Genomic DNA, 22,264 nt, shown 5'->3' on the forward strand with positions numbered 1-22,264 from the left:
AGAATTTTGTCCAGTGGCATTCACACCCTTCCAGCTGTTAGCCGGCTGGGGAGGATGACGACCCAGACAAGGGACACAAGCAGAATTGCAGTGGAAGAAATGTAACATGACGGGGGATCAATTTAGTTACCCCGTTTTCCACAATCTTAACTATAATTGCTAACAAAATCAGTATGATAATAAAAATGGGAGATCGACAGCGACTGTCCGGGAAACAAGTCACTTAGGGGCTCATCCTCCATGCTGAGGGATAGCTGAGAACTGTGTAGGGACAGAGCGTACGCTCCTTGGGGCGTGTTTATACTGCACCTAGCACAACGGAGTCATAGTCCATGACCAGAGCGCCTCGGCGCGACCATAATACAAATAACTTTAATAAATGCCTTTATGCCTTGCAAAATGGCCAACAAACATCTACCAGCCCAAGCAGACTCTGTCTGCCCTTAGTAAGATGATTGGGGGGAGGGGGGATTTTTTTACTTACCAGGCCAAAAAAAAATTTGGTTTTGGCTTGTAGTATTCTGTAAGGCTGCCTCAAGACGCTCTCAATTCCAATGTACAGCAAAGAGAAGAGGCCTCTTTATGCCACATTTACTGTATTAGTCACGGTTCTCTTCCTTGGCGACTCTCTCCCATGCCCTCTGACGATGTGGAATGGCAGGGCATACATGGGTCCACTGACTGCACAGATCTTTGGCATGGCTGTACGAATAATGACCTAAAATGTCCTGTTGTTCCACAGCTGGGCTAGTAGCTTAAAAACTAATAGCCCAAATTAAAATGGTTCAGGCCACCCACAAAATAATTGTATCTGAATGTTACTAGTAAGTTGTAATGTCCGTGTGCTCTAGTCCAGGCCTTTGGGAGAACCAAACTACCTCTCAAGACTCCATCTCAGGTTTTACAGTGAGCCCAGAGCACAAGAAGACAAGGCTTAATAACTGTGTGAATAAACATACAGTGCAACCTAATCAAACAAGATAGTGAGCTGTATAAATGATAGGCAAGTCTCAGGTCTTGGTTTCAGGCACCAGGTAATGTGGAACCTAATATACACCTAGCTCCCTCCGGCTTCCATATTGGGAATTCTCTAGCTAGAGTTTCTTTTATTGTATGTCACCATAGAATCAACAAGCCAAACAAGTAACTGAAGTGCAAAGTGTTGTCCAGTTGGACATCACAGTGAATGCTGCTCCCCACCTCTCCTTGGGAGGTTTTCTAGAGCAGTTGAGTTTGTTTGTTTTATTCCCCTCCCACAGACATTCTCTTTCCCCACTCCACGTTAATATTTGTCTTCATTTACAGCAGCATGGCTTTGGTAAACAGATAGGTCTTGTAGTGTGTTCTGAAGGTAGACTAGCCTTGATGTAGTCTCATGTCCTCCTCCCGGAGCTCTTCCAAAGCCAGGTACCCTTGAAAGAGACCCATTATTAAAGAACACCCCCCCGACTCAGTTCCTTGTGTCTTCAGCAGAGTTACAGCAGGGATGAATTCAGGCCCCTTAACATGAATGCAGTTTTTAATCACTAACAGAAGCAGGCTGCATGCTCTTTTCATCTCCTTTATTTATGACCATTTCAGTCAAAGAACACGTTCAGTACAATAATAAAACAGAGACAATTTAGGTTTTCTTAAAGGAAAGCACCCCCAGGATCAGACTCTCTCCTACTCTCGTCCTGGAAAGGAGGGAAACAAATGACTAACCTCCGTCTGCGGGGCACCACAATTTTATATTTCAGAATTCATTGGGTCAAATTCCTTCCTCAAACGCACGCACCCACCCAACTCCCACTGACGCCAACAGACACTGTCCACGCTCGTCTCAGTCTGAGATATTGACTTTAACTGCAAAGATGCACCAGCTAGTTAATAAATTGGTGCATTATTTTCTTGTTTCTAGAGACCTGGGTTCAAATCCTGACTCAGCTCTTGTGTGATGAGGATTTGGTCTTGTCCTCTGGGCAGATTTGCTTGAAGTTGCCATTCAATTCTGCATGCTTCCCAATCTCTTTTCCAGACAGGTTTGAGCACTGGAACGGTGGGAGTTTGTAAGGGTCAGGACTGAGGTGCACTGGCAGAGCTGCATGGGGCCCATGACTGGAATAGTGGAGGGTATTTCAGATTAGGTCTGAAGCTTATTGACAGAAGTGTGAGGGTGAACCAGCTTAAACCCCTGGTATCCCCGACTTTCACAGGCACTCAGTTCATCCCATTGATGTGACGGGACAGAAAAGAGGGATAAAAATGAGCCCCTGAAAACACCTAAGGCAAATGCATGTTCGGAGGACATCCAAAACCTGAAACACTGTGGAAAGGGGCAGCAACCTCGGAACCGGATTGGGGCTCATGGTGCCAAAACAGCAAAAGAGCAGCGGGATGCAGAGAAGGACGGAAGGCAGGTGATGCATTTGAGACCTGGACTCAGTCCAACAACACCTTCCTCCAGCAAGGCTAGGAGGCACTGCTCTCCACCTGCCCCTGTCTCTCTCGGAAATATTGCCGCTGCTCCTGTATTGCCTGCTCCAGCAAGGGCAGATTCGTCCCTTCCACGCACGTCAGCACCCGAGCCTTCAGCACAGGCCCCTCACCTGCAAATATAAAATACTGAATGCGGCTTCTCGAGAGGAGAACGGTTACGTAGCATCTTTTGCACAGACCGAACCCCCACTGTTACAGACTAGGACTTGAAAGAGAAATTGAGAGAGAGGCAGGAGAAAATAAGGGGCTGAGCTGAACTTTAAAAATAGGCAGCGAGCGACCGAAGCAAAGAGTTATGGGGAGATTGTTCCATAGAGCAGGAGCTGTGGCAGGTCAGGAGTCCTGGGTTCTGAAACTAGCCCTGTCGCTGACTAGCTGTGGGACTTTCTGGTCTTATCCTGTTTCATTGCCTCACCTGCAAAATGGGAACAATTCCCTGTGGTGCTGTGAGACTGAAATCATTTGTGTTTAGACTGTGCTTGGAGACAGTCAGTTGGAAGGCAATCCAGAAAGGCATGGTGTTACAAATCATGTATGTAATAAGTCTCAAACTAATTAAGAAGAATTCCACTCACTGATGATTATTATTACAAGGTGTTGCCTCGGACAAAGCCACTCAGCTTCACTTGGCGTACGGCCAAGCCAACATTTGCTTTCTACGTCTTATAATGCAAATAAAATGATCCTCAGAGCACCATAACAAATTGGATCTGGCGCCCTTCATCACCGAGCTTGTCGGACTGCTTTCACGCCTCACATACCATGCCTCAGAGTGGGGATGTATTTGTGATGTTCTGAGGGAAGGAGAAGAGACGCAAAGATTTCTAAGCTGTGGCTCAAGGTAAACAGCAGGTTGCAATGTAGTGAGTTAAATGTGTTTGCAAATTACAAAATACAGACAAGGAAAGGCAATTACAGGCTGGAGAGTTATGGAAAATTTAGGGTTGGGATAGAAAGGTTCGGGTGGGGGGGGAGGGGATTCTCCATAATTTCCAACGGTACATGTGCAGACACACATCCCTGCTGCGTTAGCTGTGTGGAACTTGCACTTTGCTCACTGTGTCAGCTGCTCAACTCACAAGCATCGGGTCCCGTTTGTGGAGCTATGCTAATCCCAAATGACTAGGATAGAAAATATTAATTTGTCTCTGTGGCACCTTCCCTCAGAGGATCTCCAAGCACTTTATAGGCTAATCAGTCCTCACAGCAACACTGTTAGCCTAATAATTACCCTCCTCATTTTACAGGTGGGGAAACTGGGGCACAGGACAGGGGCGTGACTTTCCCAAGGTGTCAGTGAGTCAATGGCAGAGTCAGGAATAGAACCCAGATCTCCTGACTCTCAGTCCCGTACTTTAAAACCAACCTTCCTCCCTATAACATGGGTTCAGTGCAATTCATTTCAGCTAAAACATTCATTTTAAAATACACTTCTTGGTTTTAACATCTATGCTTTAAATGAGCGAAATGATATTATTCTATGATCAAACGTGTCTTCTAATGTTGCCACTTCCTAAGACTTTGAAACACAAACACGCTGAGCTGCACTAGGCCGTCCCAAGCCTCCGCCGAGAACACCAGTTTCCCCGTAACCAACTGATTAACTGCATAGTGATATCAAAGAACAGCGATCGCAGCGTTTCGAGATAAGGCTATCTTTAGAGAGGAAAGGTCCTTTATCATAGCCACAAAAATAGTAATATTTGGCATTTCTCTAGTGCCTTTCATGTGCCAATCTCAAAGTACTTTATGAAGGTGGATACGGATATTATACATGGGGAAACTGAGGCATGGGGCAGAGGAGTGATTTGCCCAAGGTCACACAGGAAGTCAGTGGCAGAGTTGGAAATAGAACCTGCTCTAACCATAAAACATGCTGTGTCTCAGAGTGAGTTTGAATGATTTTCTTCACCTAACAGAACAGTTGCTTTGGGTGGAGAGGGAGAGCAAAGGAGGACAGAGGTGTGACGTTGTGCAGTCTATATGGTTTTATAAAAACTTGATAATAAGTCAATATAATGTAACTAAGCTGGTTTTAGAGAAAATACGGTAATAAGTGAATGTAACGTAACTGGGATATGCTTCATGCAAAAGGTCTCTTGTAAGGTATCATTACAAAGCTTATAATCTACTGAGTGTGATCATCTGATTTGTATAAATGTACCACTCTTGTATCTAAAACTAGAAATATAAAATGTAACTCTGAGGGCCTATTGTAATTGTGTAAAGTGTGGACCATTAATGATGGTTTGGAATCTTGATGACTCCCATTGTCTGCAGATGGCTGTATTTACCTGTGAGTCTTCCTGTATGTGTGTGTGCTGGCAAGTGAGTAATGAAGTCTTGCAGTGACATGTGATCATGTCACCTGAACTGGAATCCATCTTTAACCTGGTGCTTTTCCAGTGAGGGGGGGTGGAAACCCAGAGAGACAAAGAGTTCCCGCCTTATGCAAAAGATATATAAAGGGGGGAAGAGAGGAGAGAGAGGAGAGAAGCCATCATGAAGAATCCCCTAGCTATCACCTGAGCTGCAACAAGAGCTGCACCAGGGGAAAGAATTGTGCCCAGGCCTGGAAGGTGTCCAGTCTGAGAAAAACTTACTGAAACATCTCTGAGGGTGAGATTATCTGTATTTAGTTTGATTAGGCATAGATTTGCGCATTTTATTTTATTTTGCTTGGTGACTTACTTTGTTCTGTCTGTTACTACTTTGAACCACTTAAATCCTACTGTCTGTATTTAATAAAATCACCTTTTATTTAGTAATTTACTCAGAGTATGTATTAATACCTGGGGGAGCAAACAACTGTGCATATCTCTCTATCAGTGTTATAGAGGGCGAACAATTTATGAGTTTGCCCTGCATAAGCTTTATGCAGGGCAAAACGGATTTATTTGGGTTTAGACCCCATTGGGAGTTGGGCATCTGAGTGCTAAAGACAAGCGCACTACTGCGAGCTGTTTTCAGGTAAACTTGCAGCTTTGGGACAAGTGATTCAGACCCTGGGTCTGCGTCTGGAGCCAGACAGGAGTGTCTGGCTCAGCAAGACAGGGTGCTGGAGTCCTGAGCTGGCAGGGAAAACAGACGCAGGGGTAGTCTTTGCACATCTGGTGGCAGCTCCCAAGGGGGTTTCTGTGATCCAACCCGTCACAAGAGGCCTAGCCAGTGCATGGTTTTTTCCTTTCCTCAGATGAACAGACAGCTCCTCCTTTCATGTAAGGAGAAAACAAAGAAGCACTTACCATCCCTCTGCTCAATCTCTCCCAGAGCCACATATAGGGATCCAAGCTGGGCTTGGAACGGTTCCACAAATTTGGTGCAAACACAGACCTGGTGCTGGACTGAACTGCGCAGGGCTGTCAGGATGGCTTCAGACTGGACCATGTCATAACAGTGTAACCTGAAACACAATCGATTCAGTGAACTCAGCAGCAGGGACCCTAAAAAGTGAGTTGAGAGGACGCAAGGAAGAAAAAAAGGAACTACAGACGCCACAGAGACACTGTTGAAAGTAGCGTTGGCCTGAAAAAAGCTGTTCTCACCTGCCAAACGTTCGCAGGGTCTCCCCATCTGCGACTGATCCACAGTTAATCTCCCAAGGAAAATAATAAACACCAGGACTGGGCAGCATCTTGCAGAGCTGCTGCTGCAGGTTCCACAAGCAGACAAAATTCTGGGCAGGTATTTAAAGGGATGTTAGTCAACCTTCATAGGCCCCAAAATGTACCTACAAAAAACCCAATGGATGCATTAAGGCCTTATGTATAAAGATATTTTCTCTTGATTGAGAGGTTTAACAATAATCACCAAGTACTATCTTCAAAGTGCTACACCAACTTTAATTCTCACAACTGCTCTGAAACAGGAACATACTTACCCCATTTCACGAGAGGGGGGTAAATTGAAGCGCAGAGAGAATAAGATTTGCCCCACAGTGGGTCAGCAAAAAAGCTGGGATTAAAGGACTTGGGAGCTTCTTGCTCTAGGGTGACCAGAAAATATCGGGACACATTGGGGGAGGAGAGGCGGGGGGAGGAGGGGTCGCTGGCAGAGAAAAAAAAAAAGTGGAGTGCCACCGGTGGAGCAAAAAAAAAAAAAAANAGCGACCGAAGCAAAGAGTTATGGGGAGATTGTTCCATAGAGCAGGAGCTGTGGCAGGCCAGGAGTCCTGGGTTCTGAAACTAGCCCTGTCGCTGACTAGCTGTGGGACTTTCTGGTCTTATCCTGTTTCATTGCCTCACCTGCAAAATGGGAACAATTCCCTGTGGTGCTGTGAGACTGAAATCATTTGTGTTTAGACTGTGCTTGGAGACAGTCAGCTGGAAGGCAATCCAGAAAGGCATGGTGTTACAAATCATGTATGTAATAAGTCTCAAACTAATTAAGAAGAATTCCACTCACTGATGATTATTATTACAAGGTGTTGCCTGGGACAAAGCCACTCAGCTTCACTTGGCGTACAGCCAAGCCAACATTTGCTTTCTACGTCTTATAATGCAAATAAAATGATCCTCAGAGCACCATAACAAATTGGATCTGGCGCCCTTCATCACCGAGCTTGTCGGACTGCTTTCACGCCTCACATACCATGCCTCAGAGTGGGGATGTATTTGTGATGTTCTGAGGGAAGGAGAAGAGACGCAAAGATTTCTAAGCTGTGGCTCAAGGTAAACAGCAGGTTGCAATGTAGTGAGTTAAATGTGTTTGCAAATTACAAAATACAGACAAGGAAAGGCAATTACAGGCTGGAGAGTTATGGAAAATTTAGGGTTGGGATAGAAAGGTTCGGGTGGGGGGGGGAGGGGATTCTCCATAATTTCCAACGGTACATGTGCAGACACACATCCCTGCTGCGTTAGCTGTGTGGAACTTGCACTTTGCTCACTGTGTCAGCTGCTCAACTCACAAGCATCGGGTCCCGTTTGTGGAGCTATGCTAATCCCAAATGACTAGGATAGAAAATATTAATTTGTCTCTGTGGCACCTTCCCTCAGAGGATCTCCAAGCACTTTATAGGCTAATCAGTCCTCACAGCAACACTGTTAGCCTAATAATTACCCTCCTCATTTTACAGGTGGGGAAACTGGGGCACAGGACAGGGGCGTGACTTTCCCAAGGTGTCAGTGAGTCAATGGCAGAGTCAGGAATAGAACCCAGATCTCCTGACTCTCAGTCCCGTACTTTAAAACCAACCTTCCTCCCTATAACATGGGTTCAGTGCAATTCATTTCAGCTAAAACATTCATTTTAAAATACACTTCTTGGTTTTAACATCTATGCTTTAAATGAGCGAAATGATATTATTCTATGATCAAACGTGTCTTCTAATGTTGCCACTTCCTAAGACTTTGAAACACAAACACGCTGAGCTGCACTAGGCCGTCCCAAGCCTCCGCCGAGAACACCAGTTTCCCCGTAACCAACTGATTAACTGCATAGTGATATCAAAGAACAGCGATCGCAGCGTTTCGAGATAAGGCTATCTTTAGAGAGGAAAGGTCCTTTATCATAGCCACAAAAATAGTAATATTTGGCATTTCTCTAGTGCCTTTCATGTGCCAATCTCAAAGTACTTTATGAAGGTGGATACGGATATTATACATGGGGAAACTGAGGCATGGGGCAGAGGAGTGATTTGCCCAAGGTCACACAGGAAGTCAGTGGCAGAGTTGGAAATAGAACCTGCTCTAACCATAAAACATGCTGTGTCTCAGAGTGAGTTTGAATGATTTTCTTCACCTAACAGAACAGTTGCTTTGGGTGGAGAGGGAGAGCAAAGGAGGACAGAGGTGTGACGTTGTGCAGTCTATATGGTTTTATAAAAACTTGATAATAAGTCAATATAATGTAACTAAGCTGGTTTTAGAGAAAATACGGTAATAAGTGAATGTAACGTAACTGGGATATGCTTCATGCAAAAGGTCTCTTGTAAGGTATCATTACAAAGCTTATAATCTACTGAGTGTGATCATCTGATTTGTATAAATGTACCACTCTTGTATCTAAAACTAGAAATATAAAATGTAACTCTGAGGGCCTATTGTAATTGTGTAAAGTGTGGACCATTAATGATGGTTTGGAATCTTGATGACTCCCATTGTCTGCAGATGGCTGTATTTACCTGTGAGTCTTCCTGTATGTGTGTGTGCTGGCAAGTGAGTAATGAAGTCTTGCAGTGACATGTGATCATGTCACCTGAACTGGAATCCATCTTTAACCTGGTGCTTTTCCAGTGAGGGGGGGTGGAAACCCAGAGAGACAAAGAGTTCCCGCCTTATGCAAAAGATATATAAAGGGGGGAAGAGAGGAGAGAGAGGAGAGAAGCCATCATGAAGAATCCCCTAGCTATCACCTGAGCTGCAACAAGAGCTGCACCAGGGGAAAGAATTGTGCCCAGGCCTGGAAGGTGTCCAGTCTGAGAAAAACTTACTGAAACATCTCTGAGGGTGAGATTATCTGTATTTAGTTTGATTAGGCATAGATTTGCGCATTTTATTTTATTTTGCTTGGTGACTTACTTTGTTCTGTCTGTTACTACTTTGAACCACTTAAATCCTACTGTCTGTATTTAATAAAATCACCTTTTATTTAGTAATTTACTCAGAGTATGTATTAATACCTGGGGGAGCAAACAACTGTGCATATCTCTCTATCAGTGTTATAGAGGGCGAACAATTTATGAGTTTGCCCTGCATAAGCTTTATGCAGGGCAAAACGGATTTATTTGGGTTTAGACCCCATTGGGAGTTGGGCATCTGAGTGCTAAAGACAAGCGCACTACTGCGAGCTGTTTTCAGGTAAACTTGCAGCTTTGGGACAAGTGATTCAGACCCTGGGTCTGCGTCTGGAGCCAGACAGGAGTGTCTGGCTCAGCAAGACAGGGTGCTGGAGTCCTGAGCTGGCAGGGAAAACAGACGCAGGGGTAGTCTTTGCACATCTGGTGGCAGCTCCCAAGGGGGTTTCTGTGATCCAACCCGTCACAAGAGGCCTAGCCAGTGCATGGTTTTTTCCTTTCCTCAGATGAACAGACAGCTCCTCCTTTCATGTAAGGAGAAAACAAAGAAGCACTTACCATCCCTCTGCTCAATCTCTCCCAGAGCCACATATAGGGATCCAAGCTGGGCTTGGAACGGTTCCACAAATTTGGTGCAAACACAGACCTGGTGCTGGACTGAACTGCGCAGGGCTGTCAGGATGGCTTCAGACTGGACCATGTCATAACAGTGTAACCTGAAACACAATCGATTCAGTGAACTCAGCAGCAGGGACCCTAAAAAGTGAGTTGAGAGGACGCAAGGAAGAAAAAAAGGAACTACAGACGCGACAGAGACACTGTTGAAAGTAGCGTTGGCCTGAAAAAAGCTGTTCTCACCTGCCAAACGTTCGCAGGGTCTCCCCATCTGCGACTGATCCACAGTTAATCTCCCAAGGAAAATAATAAACACCAGGACTGGGCAGCATCTTGCAGAGCTGCTGCTGCAGGTTCCACAAGCAGACAAAATTCTGGGCAGGTATTTAAAGGGATGTTAGTCAACCTTCATAGGCCCCAAAATGTACCTACAAAAAACCCAATGGATGCATTAAGGCCTTATGTATAAAGATATTTTCTCTTGATTGAGAGGTTTAACAATAATCACCAAGTACTATCTTCAAAGTGCTACACCAACTTTAATTCTCACAACTGCTCTGAAACAGGAACATACTTACCCCATTTCACGAGAGGGGGGTAAATTGAAGCGCAGAGAGAATAAGATTTGCCCCACAGTGGGTCAGCAAAAAAGCTGGGATTAAAGGACTTGGGAGCTTCTTGCTCTAGGGTGACCAGAAAATATCGGGACACATTGGGGGAGGAGAGGCGGGGGGAGGAGGGGTCGCTGGCAGAGAAAAAAAAAAAGTGGAGTGCCACCGGTGGAGCAAAAAAAAAAAAAAAGAGTATCGCGAAATATCGGGACAAATTGCGTCCTGACCTAACATCAGTCGGGACACGGGACAACGCCTAAATATTGGGACGGTCCCGATTTTATCGGAACATCTGGTCACCCTATCTTGCTCCCGGCCCTGTGATCAAGCCGCTAGATTACAATGCCTCTCCGAATATTCCTGGGGTCCTGAAGATCCTATACAGAGGTGATTGTGGTAGTGTGTGTACCAGGAAGAACTGGAAGTGCTAATAAATAAATACAACTATGACATTGTTGGCATCACTGAAACTTGGTGGGATAATACACATGATTGGAATGTTGGTGTGGATGGGTACAGCTTGCTCAGGAAGGATAGACAGGGGGAAAAAGGGAGGAGGTGTTGCCTTGTATATTAAAAATGTACACACTTGGACTGAGGTAGAGATGGACATAGGAGACGGAAGTGTTGAGAGTCTCTGGGTTAGGCTTAAAGGGGCAAAAAACAAGGGAGATGTCATGCTAGGCGTCTACTACAGGCCACCTAACCAGGTGGAAGAAGTGGATGAGGCTTTTTTCAAGCAACTAACAAAATCATCCAAAGCCCAAGATTTGGTGGTGATGGGGGACTTCAACTATCCGGATACATGTTGGGAAAATAACACAGCGGGGAACAGACTATCCAACAAATTCTTGGACTGCATTGGAGACAACTTTTTATTTCAGAAGGTTGAAAAAGCTACTAGGGGGGAAGCTGTTCTAGACTTGATTTTAACAAATAGGGAGGAACTCGTTGAGAATGTGAAAGTAGAAGGCAGCCTGGGTGAAAGTGATCATGAAATCATAGAGTTTGCAATTCTAAGGAAGGGTAGAAGGGAGAACAGCAAAATAGAGACAATGGATTTCAGGAAGGCAGATTTTGGGAAGCTCAGAGAGCTGATAGGTAAGGTCCCATGGGAATCAAGACTGAGGGGAAAAACAACTGAGGAGAGTTGGCAGTTTTTCAAAGGGACACTATTAAGGGCCCAAAAGCAAGCTATTCCGCTGGTTAGGAAAGATAGAAAATGTGGCAAAAGACCACCTTGGCTTAACCACGAGATCTTGCACGATCTAAAAAATAAAAAGGAGTCATATAAAAAATGGAAACTAGGACAGATTACAAAGGATGAATATAGGCAAACAACACAGGAATGCAGGGGCAAGATTAGAAAGGCAAAGGCACAAAATGAGCTCAAACTAGCTACGGGAATAAAAGGAAACAAGAAGACTTTTTATCAATACATTAGAAGCAAGAGGAAGACCAAAGACAGGGTAGGCCCACTGCTTAGTGAAGAGGGAGAAACAGTAACAGGAAACTTGGAAATGGCAGAGATGCTTAATGACTTCTTTGTTTCGGTCTTCACCAAGAAGTCTGAAGGAATGCCTAACATAGTGAATACTAATGGGAAGGGGGTAGGTTTAGCGGATAAAATAAAAAAAGAACAAGTTAAAAATCACTTAGAAAAGTTAGATGCCTGCAAGTCACCCGGGCCTGATGAAATGCATCCTAGAATACTCAAGGAGCTAATAGAGGAGGTATCTGAGCCTCTAGCTATTATCTTTGGAAAGTCATGGGAGACGGGAGAGATTCCAGAAGACTGGAAAAGGGCAAATATAGTGCCCATCTATAAAAAGGGAAATAAAAACAACCCAGGTAACTACAGACCAGTTAGTTTAACTTCTGTGCCAGGGAAGATAATGGAGCAAGTAATTAAGGAAATCATCTGCCAACACTTGGAAGGTGGTAAGGTGATAGGGAATAGCCAGCATGGATTTGTGAAGAACAAATCATGTCAAACCAATCTGATAGCTTTCTTTGATAGGATAACGAGCCTTGTGGATAAGGGTGAAGCGGTGGATGTGGTATACCTAGACTTTAGTAAGGCATTTGATACGGTCTCGCATGATATTCTTATCGATAAACTAGGCAAATACAAATTAGATGGGGCTACTATAAGGTGGGTGCATAACTGGCTGGATAACCGTACTCAGAGAGTTGTTATTAATGGTTCCCAATCCTGCTGGAAAGGCGTAACGAGTGGGGTACCGCAGGGGTCTGTTTTGGGACCGGCTCTGTTCAATATCTTCATCAACGACTTAGATATTGGCATAGAAAGTACGCTTATTAAGTTTGCGGATGATACCAAACTGGGAGGGATTGCAACTACTTTGGAGGACAGGGTCATAATTCAAAATGATCTGGACAAATTGGAGAAATGGTCTGAGTTAAACAGGATGAAGTTTAACAAAGACAAATGCAAAGTGCTCCACTTAGGAAGGAAAAATCAATTTCACACATACAGAATGGGAAAAGACTGTCTAGGAAGGAGTACGGCAGAAAGGGATCTAGGGGTTATAGTGGACCGCAAGCTAAATATGAGTCAACAGTGTGATGCGGTTGCAAAAAAAGCAAACATGATTCTGGGATGCATTAACAGGTCTGTTGTGAGCAAGACACGAGAAGTCATTCTTCCGCTCTACTCTGCTCTGGTTAGGCCTCAGCTGGAGTATTGTGTCCAGTTCTGGGCGCCGCATTTCAAGAAAGATGTGGAGAAATTGGAAAGGGTCCAGAGAAGAGCAACAAGAATGATTAAAGGTCTTGAGAACATGACCTATGAAGGAAGGCTGAAAGAACTGGGTTTGTTTAGTTTGGAAAAGAGAAGACTGAGAGGGGACATGATAGCAGTTTTCAGGTATCTAAAAGGGTGTCATAAGGAGGAGGGAGAGAACTTGTTCACCTTAGCCTCTAAGGATAGAACCAGAAACAATGGGTTTAAACTGCAGCAAGGGAGGTCTAGGTTGGACATTAGGAAAAAGTTCCTAACTGTCAGGGTGGTTAAACACTGGAACAAATTGCCTAGGGAGGTTGTGGAATCTCCGTCTCTGGAGATATTTAAGAGTAGGTTAGATAAATTTCTATCAGGGATGGTCTAGACAGTATTTGGTCCTGCCATGCGGGCAGGGGACTGGACTCGATGACCTCTCGAGGTCCCTTCCAGTCCTATAATCTATGAATCTATGAAACCCACATAGTAACTAAGGCCCCGAAATTGAGTTATTGCTATTTAATACCCAGGCAAGTATTAAAACCTTTTAGTAAAGACAGACCAGCGAGCTGACAGAATAAAAGCCCAAGGTCTAACAGCTAGATTTATCCAATAGTCTGCGGAAACCCAGAGTGGCTGCAGCCTTTCACAAAGGTGTACGGCTGGTGCAGCTAGAGAGACTTCCGCCTTTCCCCTGTGAATGAATGAACTGAAAATAAATCGTATACTATCAAACACTGATAGTATATGATGTGCCACATATAGCTGTAAAATGGGGGACTTGATGGAATCTAATACAACTTCAAATGGGGATACAGGCCGTCCTCGAGTACAAAGAAAGTCAACTATAAGTAATACAGCATTGGGCAAAATATTGTAAACTTTAGGAACAGGATTTGCCTCATGGGAAAGAAAGAGGTTGCGTTCCTATTGCTTTATTTTAGCTAAAGTAATAAAGTGAAGCAGTAAGGCTAAACAAGCATGCTTCTGCTATCAAGTTAGTGAAATACACCTGTGCTAAAAAAAGGCCGTAAATAAAAAGAAATGAGTCAAATAGCGTGTTTATAATGCTAAGGACCATTGACCACTGAATGGAATAATCCAAAATGTAACTGCTTGGTAAATAATGCACAGACTCGGCTCAGCCATACATGCTAAGGTCCAACCATTGTTGTTAAAACAAGGAGAACAGAAATGGAAGATGGATACGCTGTTCTGACCTGCTGGACAACCACAGTTCTTGACGTGACTTTGCCCTGTGTAATGAACTGCTAAAACAAGCTTAAAAAGCATCAAAGAATATGGAAATTATGGGAACTTTAAACTGGACTTTTCAGCCGCTAGCAGAGTGTTGATGGAGAAACTGCAATTTGAGCAAGCATAACTGCAAAACTGGCCAAAAGTAGGCATCCCAAAGGGAAAGCAACTTGCAGAGAGTGTTCAAGGTATGTCCCACGGTGGCTGTACCAATAGTTACGGTTACCTTGTCTTACACAAGCTGGTCTGACAAGATGTGTTGCACAAAGAGACTGGAAAATTCCAGTTCCAGCAGCAAGAGCTCATATCTTGTTCCCTGACTGGCTTGTGAGAGAGAGAGACTCACTCACTTTGAGTTAATATTTCAAAACTTCGGAAGGCTGGGTCACCATACAATTAGTCCATGCCAGCACTTCCAAGAGGAACCAAGGTGGACCACCCAGCAAAAACAGGCCTGTCTCCTTCAACACATCACTTCCTGAAAACTGAGGACACTGAGAAGGGAGAAGACTGAGGTCTGGGCCAGCCATATGGAAGCTCTCCTGGTGACATCAAGTCCTTATCTCAGATAGAAAGACAGAAGTGCCTATTTTCCAGGCATTCAGGTTGCCCATTAGCATATTGGGGGAGGGGGAGAGGAACTGTCCTTCACTCACCTGCGTTTGTAGAGTCAACTCCTGTTGTGAACAATAACTGAGCTGAAAGCTAACAGATCAGCAAAGATCTGGTGATAAGTAACGTGACAGACTGTCAATATCCTGCACAAACCTTATGGAATTAAGCTAAACGTTACTGAATTAAATGAAACCTTACTGAATTAAGTTGAATACCTTTTAGGTCTATTGTATTATTTAAAATGCAATTGTGGTGTTGTAGGATTGTATGCATCTTTTCTAGGGACTTGACTAATGTAAATGTTAGGAACGTCAAAGGACTTTTTGGGACAATGCATAGAAAGTGGATTTCTAGGAAATACCTGGGCAATGAGGGGAATGCAAGTGACCCACTTCAAATCCATTCTTCAGAAGCTACACCCTGGAGAGAGAAGCTAATTGTCTGCTACTTTACCAGCTCCTGAGATCAAAGATGCCTGAGCTATATAAAAAGTGGACTAAACATGTCATGAATGTGCCAGTTCTGAGCTGAGGCTGTTATGAACTTGACAAACAAGAGACCCTTTTGGAGTCTGAAGGGCTCATTTGCCAGTTGTCACTAGTCACTTGTTGGAGACAGCTGGTGGCAGGGGGCTCTCTAGTAAGCTTATTAGCGTGTGTGTGGGTTCTTTTATTGGTCTTAATGTTTTCACTGTAGTGCTTTTTACCTTAAGAATAAAGTAAGCTTGCGTAGGAAGTGCTGTGGTATCTTATAACTGTAGCCATTACACCTGTTAAATGTCTTTGAAGAGAACCCAAGCAGGCCTGTTTAAGCAGACTTGCTTTGCTGGGAATACCACTGTGAAGGCAGGGAACTGTTCAGCTTGGACATACCCTGTTCAGAAGGCAGCGAGACGTGGGTCTCCACCCATCGGAGGTGATGGCCAGGGGAACTGAAAGCCTGAGAGTGAGTGAAAACAGGTGCATCTGCCCTGAACTCTGACAAGTAACACACAGACTTTCTGTTGGGTGATGACCCAAATCAGTCAGTTGACCGCATCCTGAAGCTAAGTACCTATTAGTAAGAAAGCGTATGTGCTTGTGTATGTGTTTTAAAGATTATCACAGATGTGTGGGTGTCTGTTTTGTAACCGGTTCCAATCAAGATGGTTGCAGAATAGTTTTAAAACTGAACAAGTTACTTTTGTTAACTGGGATTATAGAACACGGTGCATATATCTACCATAGTTAATGGTTTCACTCGGCCTTTCAAGTTCTAGGTGTATACAGACATAAGACAAAGCGTGGAAGCTTTTTGAACTGTCACAAACATAGGCGATTATCTGAGGTCACTAGGAGGGTCAGTCACATCCTACAACTAAAATACACCTCTACCTAGATATAACGCTGTCCTCGGGAGCCAAAAAATCATACCGCGTTATAGGTAAAACCGCGTTATATCGAACTTGCTTTGATCCACCAGAGTGCGCAGCCCCGCCCCCACCTGCTTTACCGCGTTATATCCGAATTCGTGTTATATCAGGTTGCGTTATATCGGGGTAGAGGTATAATTCATTGGGAAATAGGCTAAAAGGGTTGACTAATGTAGATCTATTGGGAAGAAGACTTTGGTGATTGGGCATGTAAGTAACTTACCAAATTTGTTTTGTGATCTAGCAGTGGATGGTTTTTCCTCTGAGTTAGCAGCACTAGAGTTGATAACCAATTGGCATGAGTGACGCCCTATCCTTAGGGACTGTCAAAAATTTAAACAAAGTCACCTTTCCAAATTAGTAATTATCAATGTTTTCTACTGTGGTTGTGTAACTTGATTCCGAAATCTGAAGGGCTATACTGACTGATTTTCTAACTTAGTAATAACAGAAAGTAAATGGAGTTAGACCTACCTACACCCAGTCTGAATTTGACCTATAGGTTCTACAAATGAAGGAGTCCTGGTCAAGACAAGATTGTTCCCTGTTGTACATTTACTACTGCAGGGGTAGGCAACCTATGGCACACGCGAAAAACATGGCACGTTTAGCTGATTTTCAGTGGCACTCACACTGCCCGGGTCCTGGCCCCCAGTCCAGAGGGCTCTGCATTTTAATTTAATTTTAAATGAAGCTTCTTCGACATTTTAAAAACCTTATTTAGTTTACATACAACAATAGTTTAGTTATATATTACAGACTTATAGAAAGAGACCTTCTAAAAACGTTAAAATGTATTACTGGCACGCGAAACCTTAAATTAGAGTGAATAAATGAAGAATCGGCACATCACTTCTGAAAGGTTGCCGACCCCTGTACTACTGTATTGAACCACCTACTTTCAAATGGGTTTTCATGCACTTCCCTTGAGAAATTATTTAGTAGCTCTCACGGTCATGTTACAGAAAACTTGCTTCAGAAGTAGCAGACAGGATAATCTCACCTTACTACTCTCACCTCTGGCATGTTGGGATCAGGCTATGTAGTGTTCACTATAGATATTAAAGTTTCAGGAACCATTGTAATGCCACCTTCCTAGGTGGAGCCTGTATCACCTCAGCTATAACAATACTTTACACTAATGTTGCCTTCCATAAAGGGATCTCAAAGTCTTTAGCAAACATTAATTAAGAAGCTCCCAACACCACTTTAGGGACAAACATATTTACCGCTCCCATTTACACATGGGGAAATTGAGGTTAAAAGACCTGCTCATATTTATACAGCAGATAAGTGGTAGCTATTTTTATCCTAGAAACCGAACACAGGAGTCCTAACGCTCGGTCTTGTTCTGCAGCCATAAGACCTTCTTTCCTCCGTGACAGAGACTGTCAAAAAGTGGCAAATACGGCTGGAACACTTGTGAGATCAGCAACTTCCTGCTGCTTCAGTATATGTATATGGGAGTCAGGTTCCTTAACTCCATTTAAGAGCTTTAATACATGGAGATCTCTCTCCACAGACCTAGTCCAAAATCAATGGAAGCTCACTTGTTGGCTTCACTAGATCCCAGCAGCCGAGCACATGGAGTAGTCATTTCTCCTTTCAAACTACACTTCCTGATGCCCTCAGCGGCGTATGTGCAATGGGCCCAGCCATTTAAGGGTGTCATCATCAGCCAACTGGAAAACCAGTAGCCCACTGTCAAAATAAATCAGGGATGCTCTTAGCTCACCTTCCCCCCAACCCCCAGCACCCTGCATCACCACCTCTTGCTTAGAGACTAAAATATACCCATGTCCAAAGTTCCCTCTATGCCACACTGGTGCACTCCCCTTCTCCTGGCAGGGCCCCCACAGTATGCCAGCCTGTTGTGCACAGGAGCTCCTTTCCCAGGAGACAGTGGGAAGCAGGAGTGAAGCTCCTCATAGCCAGGAGAAAGGGGGAGCAAAGATTCCAGCACACCCACCCCAAGAACCTGAGGAAGGGAGAAGATTCCTGATCAGCTTCCTCTCCCCAGGCCTGAAGGGTACATAAGGTCTTTGCATCCCACCCAGCCCCGCCAGGCCTTGGTGAGGAGGCAAAGATTGTAGCAGCAGGGCCCGTTGAAAAGGCTACAGGGCAGCACTAACTAATTTTGGCAGAGAAGCACAAACTGATATAGAGAGCGGGAAGCAGCAGTAGGGTTTCCAGGCATCTGGTTTTGAACCAGAACGCCCAATCGAAGAGGGACCCTGGCGGCTCCAGTTAGCACCAGTGACCGGGCCATTAAAAGTCCGGTCAGCGGTGCAGCGGGGTTAAGACAGGCTCCCTGCTTGCCCTGCCTCCACATGCTCCTGGAAGCGGCCGGCATGTCTGGCCCCTACACACAGGGGCGATCAGGGAAGCTCTGCATGCTGCCACCACGCCCAGTGCCGGCTCCACAGCTCCCATTGGCCGGGAACTGTGGCCAATGGGAGCTGTGGGGGCGGTACCTGCAAGTGCAGGCAGTGCGCAACGCGCAGAGGCACCTGGCTCCTCTTCCTAGGGGAGGGACATGATGGCCACTTCCTGGCAGGGCTGGCTCCAGGGTTTTTGCCGCCCCAAGGAGCAAAAAGGAAAAAAAAAAAGCCGCGATCGCGATCTGCTCCACGGCCGCCACTTCATTCTTCGGTGGCAATTCGGCGGCAGGTCCTTCACTCCGACAGGGGAGTGAGGGACCCACCGCCAAAGAGCCGGACGTACCACCCCTCTCCGTTGGCCACCCTAAGCACCTGCTTGCTGGGCTGGTGCCTGGAGCCAGCCCTGCTTCCTGGAGCAGCAGAGCGCCAGAGCAAGCAGGGAGCCTACCTTAGCCACACTGTGCCCCCGACCAGGAGCCCCCTGAGGTAAGCGCCGGCTGGAGCCCGCACCCCGATCCCCTTCCCGTACCCCGATCCCCTGCCCAAGGTCAGAACCCCCTCCTGCACCCCAAACCCCACACCCCCTCCCACATCCCAATCCCCTGCCCTGCCCAGAGCCCCCTCCCACACTCTGAACCCCTCATTTCTGGCCCCACCCTGGAGCCTACACCCCCAGCTGGAGCCCTCACCTCCTCCCGCACTCCAATTCCCTGCCCAAAGCCCAGTGAAAATGAGGGAGGGAGGCTGGAGTGAGTGGAGGAGGGCAGGGCCTTAGAGAAGGAGCAGGTGTGGGGCCAGAGTGTTCAGTTTTGTGCAATTAGAAAGTTGGCAACCAGCAGCAATTAACTGGGGGAGGAGGGAAGCAAAAGAGTGAGCGATGGAAAGAGGAGAAAATGAAGGGGGAAAGAAGGAAGAACAAGGAGGGGGAACTGGAGGGTTTGGGGGCAAGTCCGTGAGGAAAGGATAGCTGGCAAGAGTTCAGGGGACCTGGAGAGGGTGTATAATGGGATCAAGGGGTTTGTGTTCTGACACTCTGCAGGAACAGTGTCTCTCCTCCCCAAAACCTGGGAGCCATCTCACGTTCAGTGCTATAGAAAATTAGCTATTTACTTCCTGGGACTTAGTCAGGAACCTGTCACTCATGCTAAGGGGAGCTTAACTCACCAAGCAACCTGGCAGTGGCCGGGCTGCTTCCCCCACATTTTGTGTCACGTGTCTGTTTCCTTAGCTCACCGCTGGGGCATTGGGCACCCCCATTCCCCACCCTTTGGTCTCTGATTTCTCTTTCAGGATCTTTAGGGCCTGCTCTGTGGTTTTTTCACCCTCCATTAGGGTTTCTGTGACCCTCCCTCATTCTCTTGGGACGCTTGGGGAGAGGTCATACAATGCGCTGCTCCTTACCTCTCTCCCTAGGACATTTGCTTACACACACACACACCAGGAACTTGGAAGCCAGAGAGAGCTCTGCAATAAATCTCCTCCCTCTGCTTTCCCACGTGGCCAGATGCCTGGTCACATGATTAGACGAAAGTGCTCAGCCCAGTCTTCCTTTGCAGGTGGTAGCTGCAAAGCCCTGCAGAGGAACTTATGCCAGTGAATGAATGTGCATAGTCAGGTTCTCTCCCAGCTATTAAAAGAATGCCTGTCTCCATTAATCACTCCCTCTGCTTTGTGCCAATGATGTGTTGCAACCGGAGGCTTTAATAGTTATTGACTCCTTCCCACATAGTTCTGAAAAATGTATTACACAGGTGGATTGGACAGGGGGCAATCAAAGTTTCTGAAGGTAGGAGGCTAGCTATGCATCTAAAATAGAGAAATCCAGGCCACTAACTTATGTTTAGTACCTATACAGTGTTAGGAAGCTAAAGGGCTACACTTCGTCCATTTCACCAGATATATTTATTTGTGTTGATTTTAAAATTAAATTGTGAAATAATCTTCGTGGAGAGGTACCACTTTGGTGGATAGCGGAGGGGACTGGGAATGCTACCTGGATTCTATTTCCAGCTCTGATGCTACTGGCAGTGGACTAGTTTATGCTCAGTTTGAGTGCCCATTTATCTAATTTAGTTTGAAAACCGATTTTGTTAAATGGATGCAGTTTTTGGTGAGAACACTCTTAAATCAGTTTAAGGCTTTATATCAACATAGTTTATTTTGTTTTGTAACAGCATTGCAGTGCCTAGCATAATAGCACCCAGACCTGTTTGCAATATGTTAAATAACAAATGGGCACTTAATAGGATGCTGGAGCTGTAACTCATAAAGCCCTGCAAATGTATGTTTCTGTTTTGATTTACTGCTGTGCCTCTCAAGGTGTGTATGGGCTCTCCGGTACTTTAGCTGTGCAGTAGATGCAGGAATGCACTGCTAGAGCCCTAAAATGTCACTGTTCTTTGCAATTAATTCACTGGACTGCACTAATTGCATCACAGAGCCCTGAAATAGTTACTTGTTGCAATGCATTTAGTTCCATCCCTTGTGATTTCAACAACAACAACAAACTTGCATGGCCCATTATGCAAATGATACCAAAGTTCAAAACCACAAGAACCTCAGTGGCCTTTTGGAGGAATATCCAGCATCTGCTCAGGATGTAGCTGTGCAAGTCACTTGTGTCTATTTGCCAGTGCTATCCATTCCTGCTATGGCAGCTAGTTCCTTCAAAATCTAGATGATCAGATTTAGGGTCTGTTTTTTTCCCCTTGTTGTGTTTTAAGACACAGCCTTTTAACTTCTTAACCCATTGATCTTCCCCCTCCTGAGCACAATAACTCGCTGCCTCAACCTCCCCCTGCAGGGCCGGCACCAGGCACCCAAGCACATGCTTGGGGCGGCACCTGGTAAGGGGCGGCAGGGGGAGCGCGGCACGGCATTCCGGGGGGGGGCGCTCCAGCGGCGTGGCGCTGGGGGGGCGGGCTCCGGTTGCGCGGGGCTCAGCAAGGGGGCGGCACGGGCGCGGCGCTGGAGGGGGGTTCCGGCGGCGCTTGGCGGGGGTGGGCTCCGGTGGCGCGGCGCTCGGGGGGGGGGGGGCCCCGGGGCTCGGGGCGCGGGGGGGGGGGGCGCCGGGGCGCGGGGGGGGCGCCGGCGCGGCGCGCGGCGGGGGGGCTCGGGGGCTGCTTGGGTCAGCAAAAAAGCTAGAGCCGGCCCTGCTCCCTGATACGCAGTGTTCCCCTGAAGGGTTGTCACCTACTAGGCTGTGGGCCCTGACTCCAGTGCTTAATTTGTAATGAAAGAAGTGCCCGAGCTCAAGCAATGTTTTTTATGTTCATAACCGATACAGCAAACCCAGAGCCAGGGCCCAGCCCTGGCACAAATTAAGCCCTGCGTAACCTGCTACTTGGCCAGAGCCCCACTCCACCTTTGCTCCTTGCACTAGGCTGAAGGAACTGCTGGGGCTGAGCTCCCGCCTCCTCATCACACCAGTGAATGAACCCCGGCCCCGCCCCCTGCAAAGAGCTAGCCTAGCACTAGGCTACAACGCACTCACCCAGCAGGCCCTTGCGCATGCGCGCGTGGTGAGTGACGGAGCCGCGCGCCAATCGCTTTCTCTTCAGGTCGCCGCCCTCTCACGTAGCACGCAAGGGGGCGGGGCTGGGAGCGAGGGTCGAAGCTGCCCGGCCGCTGCTGGCA

The 22,264-nt window shown here is 46.1% G+C and overlaps 1 protein-coding gene across 6 annotated transcripts; it reads right to left on the reverse strand.

The window, feature by feature from the left end:
* Positions 1-1,547: 1,547 nt before the first annotated feature.
* Positions 1,548-22,257, reverse strand: TEN1 (TEN1 subunit of CST complex). 6 transcript variants are annotated; one of them, XM_034790301.1, is made up of 5 exons: positions 20,030-20,161; positions 17,798-17,948; positions 9,854-10,038; positions 9,554-9,711; positions 1,548-2,588 (listed from the first exon to the last, which is right to left on the reverse strand). In XM_034790301.1, exons 3-5 carry the CDS (start codon positions 9,940-9,942, stop codon positions 2,452-2,454), a joined length of 384 nt encoding a protein of 127 aa, XP_034646192.1. In that variant the 5' UTR covers positions 9,943-10,038; positions 17,798-17,948; positions 20,030-20,161; the 3' UTR covers positions 1,548-2,451. The 6 variants fall into 6 exon arrangements, with proteins under 6 accessions (XP_034646192.1, XP_034646193.1, XP_034646194.1 ...); XM_034790302.1 differs by having other exon boundaries at positions 17,798-17,929; positions 20,030-20,143; XM_034790303.1 differs by lacking the exons at positions 17,798-17,948; positions 20,030-20,161 and adding an exon at positions 22,122-22,257.
* Between the last annotated feature and the right edge of the window lie 7 nt (positions 22,258-22,264).

This window comes from Trachemys scripta, chromosome 14 (genome assembly GCF_013100865.1).
Source record: "Trachemys scripta elegans isolate TJP31775 chromosome 14, CAS_Tse_1.0, whole genome shotgun sequence".
NCBI classification, from domain to species: domain Eukaryota; kingdom Metazoa; phylum Chordata; order Testudines; family Emydidae; genus Trachemys; species Trachemys scripta.

Bases quoted from the DNA above. Each gene is read 5' to 3' on its own strand.
- TEN1 (XM_034790303.1), bottom strand. From the start codon at position 9,942: ATGCTGCCCAGTCCTGGTGTTTATTATTTTCCTTGGGAGATTAACTGT. The intron at 9,712-9,853 runs GTGAGAACAGCT...ATTGTGTTTCAG, and splicing joins ACCCTGCGAACGTTTGGCAG to GTTACACTGTTATGACATGG. The intron at 2,589-9,553 runs GTAAGTGCTTCT...TTATATTTGCAG, and splicing joins AGAGATTGAGCAGAGGGATG to GTGAGGGGCCTGTGCTGAAG.